Source organism: Pristiophorus japonicus, chromosome 13 (genome assembly GCF_044704955.1).
Source record: "Pristiophorus japonicus isolate sPriJap1 chromosome 13, sPriJap1.hap1, whole genome shotgun sequence".
Lineage (NCBI taxonomy): Eukaryota > Metazoa > Chordata > Chondrichthyes > Pristiophoridae > Pristiophorus > Pristiophorus japonicus.
Genome location: NC_091989.1, coordinates 152,435,406 through 152,447,784, shown reverse-complemented (window position 1 = coordinate 152,447,784; position 12,379 = coordinate 152,435,406). Strand labels below are relative to the sequence as shown.

The window sequence follows — 12,379 nt, the reverse complement described above, 5'->3', positions numbered from 1 at the left end:
CTCGGCATTTAGTTTGCTCCAGTTCTAGTGAGTTAGAACAGTTTCAGTTTAGAACAGTTTTTTTTCCAAAACCGGGCGTGTCCAGACACTTAGGCCTATTTTCTAAGTTTAGGCAGCGAAAACTTACTCCATTCTAAGTTAGCTTGGAGTAAGTGTAGATTTTTGTACGCTCAGGAAAAACCTTGCCTACACTTATAAATCAGGCGTAGAGAACTAGAGATTGGGGGGAGGGTGCGGGGAAGTAATTACATTTTACAAACATTCAACAGTCTCACTTATAAAAATAAAGAGCCATCCTGAATAAAACATTATAAATAAAGCAAATAAAAAATACATTAATTTTCCTACTTGTGTGAAGCAGCAGTAGCAGCAGCCTTCGAGCTGCAGAGCTTCAGGCCATTCATCCAGGAGACAGGGGCGGGACGGCAGCAAGCAGCCTTCGAGCTGTGGCGGAGCATCAGGCCATTCGGCCAGGAGACAGGGCGGGACGGCAGCAAGCTGTGTCTCACTGCGCAGGACTGCCGTCACGACGTCGTCTTCTCGGATGTAGCCCCCCCCCCCCCCCCCTCCTGCAGTCTCAGAATCGGCACCCCGCTTTGGCCCCGCACCCCGCAGATCTCGCCACATCGCGCCGAGCTGGACAGGAGCAGCAGGGATCCAGAGAATTGCTCCATTAAGTTTTTGACGCACTTTTGAGCACAGAAATCAGGCATGGCTCGCGGGGCTGCGCCATTCTAGGCGCAGCCCGAAGCTTGACCCCAATGAGAGCAAGTTTCAGATTCTGTTGCCAAGGGGACACGTTCATGAACCCATTAACTCCAAGGCATCACTACAGAATAAGGCTCATAAAAGGTAGAAAAAAAATGAAAATCCAATTAACCTGCTCCACTGGATTGGACTAGATTTAGTTACTTCCTTACATCTGTCAAACTCCAGGTGGACTTTGTGCTTTTCTAAATTGTAAAAAAAAGCTAACAAAATAATAGCTAATGATCTTGAAAAAGACGTCTACTTTAAAAGGTGAATAATAGTTACAGATCTGATCGCAACAGTGGTAAAGAAAAACAGTCCTTCGTTAATTACATTTATTCAAATATACATCACCAAAATGGTCTTCAATGCTTTCTAATTAAAATATATGTAAATCAACTCTGAATGAACCGTGTGCGTGTCGGCATACATGCAAGAGATATCCAATGACAATTGTATCTTGTTTCTGACCAAAACTGTATTCCTTTTAAATAGATTGGATTTTAGGGTTTTCAAAGGTCAAATCTACTAAATTAGCCTATTATCTGAAATTTCAACATCATTTAAAATGAAACAAGTAAAAAGGCCAAAAGTAACAGCCTCAATCACCAGTAATATTTTTCAAAACAAAGTGCTCCAATGTACAATTTCGAAACAGTTCTGAAGTAACCACCTACTAGGTTTACAAAAGATGCCAACTTGGAAACACATTGCTATTAAATGTTAACAGTTCAGATGAAAGTTAGTTGAATTCACTTCATATCGCAATCAATGGGCCGTCGTGCATTTCCTTTTGAGGATGCTGGAGGAAACTGTTTAGTAAAGAGTGATCATTGTTCACAATCTTCTTAGCGTGAGAACGAGTCTTTTCATGTGATCGACAAGATGAGTTATGTTAGGGTGTCCTCGTGCCGAACATACTCACCAATATCAGCCTGGTGAAACACAACAATTGCCATAGGGTCGACTTTCCGACAGTCCTGAGTCGATTTTGCAGCAACTCCAAAGCCCTTTATAAATAAGTCAAGAACATTATAAATGCTGTGAATTATGTTATTGAACCTCAGCTTAGCTTATCAGAGAAATTGAATCACACAACCTATGTTGAGAGAACTTCCATAATCTTCATTAACATGTATAGCTAATGCCACCTTATATGTGATATAATAACGGTCATTCCCTATTGATGCCACAGTTGCTCAATTGCATTAAATAGATGCACTTACATTGCAACAGTGGATTTTTCCTACATTACAACTTCATTGGTTGTAAAGAGCTTTGGGACTTCCTGAGGTTGTGAAAGGAACTTTATAAATGCAAGTCTTTTTTTTAAAAAAGAGAGAAGGGATGGCTGAGTGGTTCATTGAAAACAAAAACATACAAGAGGGACCCTTTTCAGGAATTCACATTGCCGATCTTGATCTTGGCTCATGTTGCCACTGGAAAGCCAAAACCCAAGGATCAACAAATGCCAACGTGAGCCATAACCTAAACAGCCCTGAAGTTGATTAGTGCGGCAAAAATAATAAACACTGAGAAAAAATACTTTACTCCGCCCCCTTAATTTGGGGGCAGAAGCAGGCAGGGGGAGGGACAAAAATTATGAGAAAAAAATTAAACTAAAAAGAAACTAGTTTTAGGCTCAATGGGATAAGGCAGCTGTGTTTATGATCACTGATGACATAGAAGTAACTTAGTTGATTTCAGATTCTGAAGCCTCAAGTGTACACCGTGATATATTATGGTCAGCGTTTGTCTATTTTTCCCCTCTAATAGATCGGTTTAAGTTATGTTTCAACAGTTAAGGACCAAACAATTCTTTCTCTTACCAATGGAACATCAGCCATGGAATATATCACTACGCCTTGATATTGGTTTGTGTTTTCTGTAATTCGACCCAAACCAGATTTCAATATATGGTTTCCATACAGGAAAGATTGTTCTGTTCCAGGTTTCACCCACACTTTGTACTGAAATTAGAAAAAACAATGACTCTGTATATCTGAACAATGAGGAATGTGGTTCTGCACTGTACCATTTAATAAACCCAACTTAAAATATTATGGAAAGAAGATTAAAGCCAGCTTGTATTTTCAGATAATATTCAGCATTCTAATATTCATTAAAAACAGTTTGAACATTGTCCATACTAAAGCAGCACTAAATTTCTGTCCACGGTGAGCAGTGATGCTCCTACCAGTTGTCAGAACTTACCTTAGCATAAGGAGCAAGATAGTCGAGCGCTGTAATATGAAGTCGGAATTTTAAGGTTTTCGTGAATTTCCCAAAGCAGGTTCCTAATGAAACAAGTTTATCTCGAGAAATATTCGTTGCCAATTTCAGGATTTTCTCACTGCAAGAGACAGCAAAATAAATTTCAGGTAAACGTCAAATGTGTTATTTTATAATAATGGTCATTATAAATACTGTACCAATAAGCCTTTATTAAAATACCCTTAATAATAGACATTACACAAATATATTTTCACAACTATTTATTCTGCTCTTTAGTAAAAAACCTATACAAAATGTTTAACCCTCCCCCCCCCCCCCCCCCCCCCAACAGGATTATTTCCTCACCTCTTCTCCCCCCACCCCCATATGCTTCATTTGAAATCTCTCCCTCTCTCAAAGCCAGAGGCATAGGATTTTTCTTACCTGACGTAATAAACGCGGTCGTTGTGTAAACGGAAGCAATAGGTTCCATCGGGGCGATCCACCAGCAATTTAATGTTCTCTCCAATACTGAAAATAGTCAAATATTCTAAAATGAGAGCAGAATTTAAAATGCTCTTACTTTTCCATCCCAAAGTTACTGTTCCATTTCTCGAACAGTTCTTAAAGATGGCCCCACAATAACCAGAACTTAGCAGAGTAAAATGACTAAAGTGATCAATAAGTTGTGAGACTGCTCAATATGACTATGAGAAATTTAAGACCTTGGATTCATACGAAAGAAAACCCTTAATACTGCATGTTGGGGAAGATTAAAAAGGCAAACAGGGCCTTCAACCTAAGACAGTATAGAACCATTTTATGTCAGCACAAGTATTTAATTAGAGGTTCAATAACTTTGGAAGACACCCACACGCTAGAAACACGTCACTAACAAATTACTTCTGGCATATGGAGAGAATTTTCCAACATCATTCAACACGTTGCTATCGTGACTTTTTTAAATGAAGTTTTGTGCTCATCAAGATGAGTTGATGATTGTGTTGGGAAAGGGAATTTTTTTGGCTCAAGACCCAGTGTCAAAATTAAGTACCCCTAGATCAGGCATTGTGTTCAGATACAGCCTAACTCACTCTACTCTGCCCCAGCAATGCAGCTCGGTCCCAACCTTGGTTGTTTTATTATGGATCAATTTTTGATCCAACTGCAAGAACACAAGAAATAAGAGCAGGAGTAGACCATTTGATCCCTCGAGCCTGCTCCGCCATTTAATCAGATCATTGCTGATCTGATTATGGACTCAGTTCCACTTCCCTGCCCGCTCCCCATAACCCTTTATTCCCTTATCGCTCAAAAATCTGTCTATCTCTGCCTTAAATATATTCAATGACCCAGCCTCCACAGCTCCCTGGGGTAGAGACACAGATTTACAACCCTCAGAGAAGAAATTCCTTCTCATCTCAGTTTTAAATGGGCGGCTCCTTATTCTGAGACTATGTCCCATAGTTTTAGTTTCCCCTATGAGTGGAAATATCCTCTCTGCATCCATCTTGTCCAGCCCTCTCATTATAAGAACATAAGAAATAGGAGTAGGAGTAGGCCTATATGGCCCCTCGAGCCTGCTCCATCATTTAATAAGATCATGGCTGATCTGATCATGGACTCATGCCCACCTCCCTGCCCGCTCCCCATAACCCCTTATTCTCTTATCGGTTAAGAAACTGTCTATCTCGGCCTTAAATTTATTCAATGACCCAGCTTCCACAGCTCTCTGAGGCAGCGAATTCCACAGATTTACAACCCTCAGAGAAGAAATTCCTCATCTCAGTTTTAAATTGGCGGCCCCTTATTTTAAGATTATACCCCCTAGTTCTAGTCTCCCCTATCAGTGGAAACATCCTCTCTGCATCCACCTTGTCAAGCTCCTTCATAATCTTATACGTTTCGATAAAATCACCTCTCATTCTTCTGAATTCCAATGAGTAGAGGCCCAACCTACTCAACCTTTCTTCGTAAGTCAACCCCCTCATCTCCGGAATCAATCTAGTGAACCTTTTCTGAACTGCCTCCAAAGCAAGAATATCCTTCCGTAAATATGAAAACCAAAACTGAACGCAGTATTCCAGGTGTGGCCAAACCAATACCTTGTATAACAGTAGCAAGACTTCCCTGCTTTTATACTCCATCCCCTTTGCAATAAAGGCTAAGATTCCATTGGCCTTCCTGATCACTTGCTGTACCTGCATACTAACCTTTTGTGTTTCATGCACAAGTACCCCCAGGTCCCGCTGTACTGCAGCACTTTACAACTTTTCTCCATTTAAATAATAACTTGCTCTTCAATTTTTTCTGCCAAAGTTCATAAGCTCACACTTTCGAACATTATACTCCATTGGCCAAATTTCTGCCCACTCACTTAGCCTGTCTATGTCCTTTTGCAGTTTTTTGCATCCTTCTCACATATTGCTTTTCCTCCCATCTTTGTATCGTCAGCAAACTTGGTTACATTACACTCGGTCCCTTCATCAAAGACATTAATATAGATTGTAAATAGTTGGGGTCCCAGCACTGATCCCTGTGACACCCCACTAGTTACTGACTGCCAACCCGAGAATAAACCATTTATCTCGACTCTCTGTTTTCTGTTAGTTAGCCAATCCTCTATACATGCTAATATATTACCCCTAACCCCGTGAACTTTTATCTTTTGCAGTAACCTTTTATGTGGCATCTTATCGAATGCCTTCTGGAAATCCAAATACACCACATCCACTGGTTCCCCCTTATCCACCCTGCTCGTTATATCCTTGAAGAACTCCAGCAAATTTGTCAAACATGATTTCCCTTTCATAAAACCATGCTGACTCTGCTTGACTGAATTATGCTTTTCCAAAATGTCCTGCTACTGCTTCCTTAATAATGGATTCCGGCATTTTCCCAACGACAGATGATGGATTAACTGGTCTATAGTTTCCTGCTTTCTGTCTGCCTCCATTTTAAAATGGAGGTGTTACATTTGCCGTTTTCCAATCCATTGGGACCTCCCCAGAATCCAGGGAATTTTGGTAGATTACAACCAATGCATCCACTATCTCTGCAGCCACTTCTTTTAGGACCTTGGATGCAAGCCATCAGGTCCAGGGGACCTGTCCGCTTTTAGTCCCATTATTTTAATCGAGTACTACTTAGAAACATAGAAAATAGGAGCAGTAGTAGGCCATTCGGCCCTTCGAGTTTGCACCATCATTCAATATGATCATGGCTGATGCTCTATCTCAGTACCCCACTCCTGTCTTCTCTCCATACCCCCTGATCCCTTTAGCCATAAGGGCCACATCTAACTCCCTTTTGAATATATCCAAGAACTGGACTCAACAACTTTCTGTGGTAGACAATTCCATAGGTTCACAATTCTCTGGGTGAAAAAATTTCTCCTCATCTCGGTCCTATATGGCTTACCCCTTATCCTTAGACTGTGACCCCTGGTTCTGTACTTCCCCAACATCGGAAACATTCTTCCTGCATCTAACCTGTCCAATCCCGTCAGAATTTTATATGCTTCAATGAGATCGCCTCTCATTCTTCTAAATTCCAGTGAATATAAAGCCTAGTCGATCCAGTCTTTCTTCATATGTCAGTCCTGCCATCCCGGGAATCAGTCTGGTGAACCTTCGCTGCACACCTTCAATAGCAAGAATGTCCTTCCTCAGATTAGGAGACTAAAACTGCACACAATACTCAAGATGTGGTCTCACCAAGGCAGCAAGACCTCCCTGATCCTATACTCAAATCCTCTTGCTATGAAAGCCAACATGCCATTTGCTTTCTTTACTGCCAGCTGTACCTGCATGCCTGACTGGTGTACCATGACACCCAGATCTCGTTGCATCTCCGCTTTTACTAATCTGTCACCATTCAGATAATAATCTGCCTTCCTATTTTTGCCACCAAAGTGGATAACCTCACACTTATTTATATTATACTGCATCTGCCATGCATTTGCCCACTCACCTAACCTGTCCAAGTCACCCTGCAGCCTCTTAGCAACCTCCTCACAGCTCACACTTCCTCCCATCTTAGTGTCATCTGCAAACTTGGAGATATTACATTCAATTCCTTCATCTATCATTATATATTGTAAATAACTGGGGTCCCAGCACTGAACCTTGCGGTACCCCACTAGTCACTGCCTGCCATTCTGAAAAGGACCTGTTTATTCCCATACTTTGCTTCCTGTCTATAAACCAGTTCTCTATCCACATCAATACATTACCCCCAATCCCATGTGCCTTAATTGTGCACACTAATCTCTTGTGTGGGACCTTGTCAAAAGCCTTTTGAAAGTACAAATACACCACATCCACTGGTTCTTCCTTATCCACTCTACTAGTTACATCCTTCTCATTGGGATATATTTTTGTTGAGAGTTATGAAATATCTCCTTAAATGTTTGCGACTGCTCATCAACCGTCCCACTTTAATCTAGTTTCCCAGTCTAATTTAGCTAACTCTGCCTTCATACCTTTGTAGTCTCCTTTATTTAAGCTTAGGACACTGGTTAGAGATCCAACTTTCTCACCCTGCAACTGAATTTGAAATTCAACCATGTTATGGTCACTCATTCCTAGAGGATCCTTTACTAGGAGATTGTTCATTAGTCCTGTCTCATTGCACAATACTAGATCTAAGATAGCCTGCTCCCTGGTTGGTTCCGCAACATACTGTTCAAGGAAACTATCCCGGATACACTATGAACTCTTCCTCAAGGTTACCCTGGCCAATATGCTTTGTCCAATCAATGTGAAGGTTAAAATCACCCAGGATTATTGCCGTTCCTTTTTTTACAAGCCTCCATTATTAATTTATACTCCATCCAACAGTGTAACTACTATTAGGGGGGCCTCTCGACTATGCCCACCAGTGACTTTTTCCCCTTATTATTCCTTATTTCCACCCAAACCGATTCACCATCTTGATCTTCTGAGCCAATATCGTTTCTCACCAACGCACTGATCTCATCCTTTATTAACAGAGATAACCCACCTCCTTTTCCTTTCTGCCTATCCTTCTGCATTCTCAAATACCCCTGAATAATTAGTTCCCAGCCTTGGTCGCCTTGCAACCACGTCTCTGTAAGGGCTAGGCAATGCAACCTGAACCAAAAATAACACCGAAAGTGCAAGATTCAGCCATGTTGTACAACAGGTTCCACCATAATTTCTGCATATATGAAAATATACATACGACACACATACACTGTTGGATTTCCCCCAGAGTTTTCTCTAAGTGAATTGACTTTTACCCCTCCCCCGCCCAGGCATCCGAGAGACCCGGGCCACCACATTAACATTGAAAGAAAAATCGGCGGATCGCCTCAGAATGAACTGAGGAACCGGTCGCGGGTCTCGGTCTCCCCTTTGCTCGCTCACTCACTATTTGGCGAGTTTCTCGAACAGAAGCCGCGTCTCTTCGTCGGTCAGCGGCCTCATCTCCAGCTCCACGCGCTCAGCACCAACCGGAACCGGAACCCGGCGTAACTGAGGCAACGGGAGGGCCGGCCCGCACCCAATTACCGAAATCCTTCAAAAATAACTTTACCCGAGTCTATTCTCTTCAAAAAAAACATTTAATTTAAAGCACTGGTGCTAAATTTTGCTGCCTTTTCAAACAGTAAAGAATTGTTTTTTTTTAGTACAGCTGGTGGGGGGGGGGGGAGGGATATTGATGCCGCACTGAATTATAAATTGCACCGAACAAGTTTGCTGTGAAGAATGGGTGCTGTTGAATTAAAATTAAAAATGTAATAATAAGCGAGCTATTAGAAATGTAGCAGGATGACCAGAACGTGCTTAATTTGTGGCTCCCAGCCCCACTCGGAACGGGTTTCTCGGTGTCGAGCTGCAGGAGGGAGGGCTTTTTCTGTCGCTCCCTTCCCGCCCCTTTCCGGTTGTTTACCGTTCGTCCCGGTGACGGCTTCTTTTTTTTTCCGCAAAAATGTTTTGAAATTGAAACTTTTCCGCTTTGGAAAGAAATGAAACGGAACAGACGCGGCCGCTACGTGTCCGTGTCCATGGCGCAGAAGATGGACAGGCTGTCGGAGGCTCAGCGGCAGCAGTGGCTCCGCACCCGCACCAGGCAACCGCGGGCTGAAGGGGAGCCGCAGCCGGCCGCCCGGGCTCAAGCGGCTGTGACAGCGAGAGCCCAGTCTGGGCCCCGGCGCCGTGTGCAGACAGGTCAGTGCCCGGCGGCTGGGCCGCTTCGCCTTAAATGATGATGACAACCTGCTCGTCGCCTTTTAAAAGCGCACATGTTTGCCTGGGATTGCCTATAATCTGTCACCTTGGCTCACTTAGTGAGTGAGACCCCGCCCAGACCTCGGATTCAGTCGATACACCGAGGCTCCGTCTTTCTGATGACATTAAACCTAAGCGCGGTCTGCCTGTTCGGGTGGATGTGCCTCTGGACTTGACTATTCCAATGCACTCTTGGCTGCCCTCCCACATTCTACCCCACGTAAACTTGAGGTCATCCAAAACTCAGCTGCCTGTGTCCTAACTCGCACCAAGTCCCGCTGACCTACATTGGCTCCTGGTCAAGCAACGGCTCAATTTCAAAATTCTCATCCTTGTTTTCAAATGCCTCCATGGCCTCGCCCCTCCCTATCTCCTGTAATTTCCTCAAGCCCCACAACCCTCCGAGATATCTGCGCTCCTCTAATTCTGCCCTCTTGAGCATCCCCTTTATAATCGCTCAACCACTGGTGGCCATAATTTCTGTTGCTTTGGCCCTACGCTCTGGAGTTCCCTCCCTAAACCCCTCCACCACTTGACCTCTCTTTCCTAGATGCTCTTTATCTCTTTGATAAAGCATCTGCCCTAAATGTTCCTTGTGTGGCTCGGTGTCAAATTTTTGTCTTTATAACACTCCTGTGAAGTGCCTTGAGGCCTTTTACTATGTTAAAGGCGCTATATAAATACAAGTTGTTGAAAGATCCTGTAGCGCCTGAAGAAAACCAAGCAGTTCTGCTGCCTTGACAAACATTCTACCTGCAACCAATGATAACAAAAATAGATTCTGACCATTTATCTCATTTGCTATTTGTAGGATCTTGCTATGTCCAAATTGGCCGACAGATCAATAATAACTACACTCCAAAAGTTAATTGATTGTGAAACTTGGGGATTTCCAGCAGATGTGAAAGGTACCATATGGAGAAGGTTTATTCCAGAACTAAGGGAATAAAGAAAAGCTATAAGGGTTAGCTAACCTGGGACTTTTCTCTGTTTGTGGGCGTGGGATGGGGTAAAAAACTTGAGAAGTATTTACGATTATGACGAGTTTGGAGTCAGAAGTTTTTCTGCTAACTCTCCTAATGCTGTACTCTGGTTAGATTATATCTGCCACTTCTCTAGATCTTTTTAGGTTTGCGCACATTGATCGTCATTATTTGCCACTGCTCCCAGTTAGGAGTCATCTGTAACTTTAGATACCTCTGACGTGATTCCATTCCTCAAATCACTTCTAAACACTGACTCCTGTGGCACACCACTAACAACTGCCTGCTTACCAGATACCTCCCCATGCAACACAATTTACTGCTGTCTGCTAGGTTCAACACACTGTCACACTGGCACAAACCTTCTACAATAGTCAGTTATGTGGGGCAGTGTCAAATATCTCTGAAATCCAGGTATACAACATCCACTGTATCATTTCTATCCACTAAATCCTTAAATTCCTCAAATAAATTCAATAACTTATTAAACACAATCTGCCGTTACAAAAAAAACATACTAGTTCTCTGCAATTAACTCTTGTCGCTTGCTCATTTTATATTAACCTTTATCATAGTGTCAAAATAATTTCCCGAAGTAATGCTCTATAATTTGCCAATAAAAAAATTTAATTAAAAAAATTGAATAATAGGAATACAAATTGTTACTATCCAGTCTTGCGGAATGTGATCCGAGTCCATTGAGCACTAGGAAATATTGCTGAGATTCACAATTTCTTCTTAACCCTGGTATAAAAACTACCGAGTCCTAGGCCTTATTTACTCTGGTGCAACTTTCCCTTGAGATTTTGAAGATTTTGTCCTGCATTGACTGCGAAACTGTATCTTCATTTTTGGTATTTCTCCACCCAATTCTTTTATGATCATGGTTGCATAGTAGTGGTTTAATATTTCAGCAACCTCCTTGTCCTCAGTCACCCTCTTCCATTGTCATTTTTTAGTGGCACTGCATCCCTTTGTACCCATGACATGCTTATGACAAATGTTGTTTAGTGTTGGTGGCTATGTATTGCTTATGTTTCTCCTTAGCATCTAATTTCTGAGCATTTTGCAAACTGCTTTAATCTTTTATTTTTCTATTGCTTTCAGGGAAAATTTGCTTTTGCATCTTTAAAAGGATATCCTTTCAAAACTTTGATTTTTCTTTCACATTCTTTCATGTAAATGTGTCCTGCTACTTTAATGTTTTTGTGCATTCCTTCATAACTCCTTGAGTTAGCTTGTCCAAAATGTATCATAATAAGCTTCCTTTTATGTTCTGTCCTCAAATATCCCTGTCCTGTTCTTCTTTGAAAGCAGCATTATACGTTAGAAAAGATTATTTGGTCGCCATTGCACTTAGTAACTGTCTGTGTGTGCGTGTGGAGATATCTCAGTCAGATTGACCCTGATGCCACACAACTTTCATGTCCTGTTTGATCCTGGACTGTGTGTTAGACCCTAGCCGCCACCATCTTCCACCTCCACAACATTGTTCCCATTGCCTCTACCTCATTCCCACTAGCACTAAAAGAAGAATGTGTGTTGAGGGATAAATATTGGCCAGGACACAGGAGAGGGAAGATAGATTATGAAAATAAACTATAAAAACAGATAGTAAGTGTTTCTACAGGTACATAAAAAGGAAAAGAGTGGCTAAAGTAAATGTAGGTCCCCTAGAGGATGAGACTGGGGAATTAATAATGGGGAATTAATAATGGGGAACAGGGAAATGGTAGAGACGTTGAACAAAAATGTTGTATCGGTCTTCACAGTGGAAGACAATAAAAACATCCCAATAGTGGATAATCAAGGGGCTATATGGAGGGAGGAACTTAATACAATCACTATCACTAAAGAAGTAGTACTTGGTAAAATAATGGGACTAAAGGCGGACGTCCTCTGGAACTGATGGCTTACATCCTAGGGTCTTAAAAAAGTGGCTGCAGAGTTAGTAGATGCATTGGTTGTAATCTACCAAAATTCCCTGGATTCTGGGGAGGTCCCAGCGGATTGGAAAACTGCAAATGTAATGCCCCTATTTTTTTTTTTTAAAAAGAGGCAGACAAAAAGCAGGAACCTATTGACCAGTTAGCCTAACATCTATCGTTGGGAAAATGCTGGCTTCCATTATTAAGGAAGCAGTAGCAGGACATTTGGAAAAGCATAATTCAATCAGAG

At 42.0% G+C, this 12,379-nt stretch overlaps 2 protein-coding genes across 3 annotated transcripts in view; one reads left to right on the top strand and one right to left on the bottom strand.

Annotated features, from left to right (window-relative positions):
- Positions 1–1,071: 1,071 nt before the first annotated feature.
- Positions 1,072–8,467, bottom strand: nip7 (NIP7 nucleolar pre-rRNA processing protein). The gene is made up of 5 exons (XM_070896978.1): positions 8,359–8,467; positions 3,409–3,495; positions 2,965–3,103; positions 2,580–2,720; positions 1,072–1,760 (listed from the first exon to the last, which is right to left on the bottom strand). The coding sequence occupies exons 1-5, from the start codon at positions 8,412–8,414 to the stop codon at positions 1,641–1,643; spliced, it is 543 nt and encodes a 180-aa protein (XP_070753079.1). The 5' UTR covers positions 8,415–8,467; the 3' UTR covers positions 1,072–1,640.
- A 251-nt stretch (positions 8,468–8,718) lies between these two features.
- The window catches only part of znf276 (zinc finger protein 276), a 45,686-nt gene continuing 42,025 nt past the window's right edge, over positions 8,719–12,379 (top strand). For both annotated transcript variants that reach the window (XR_011596365.1, XM_070898147.1), the window contains exon 1: positions 8,719–9,158. Coding sequence is in view for 1 of the 2 variants with exons in the window: in XM_070898147.1 (XP_070754248.1) it covers positions 8,957–9,158 (202 nt within the window). In the remaining variant the exon portion in view is untranslated. The remainder of the gene's footprint in view (positions 9,159–12,379) is intronic.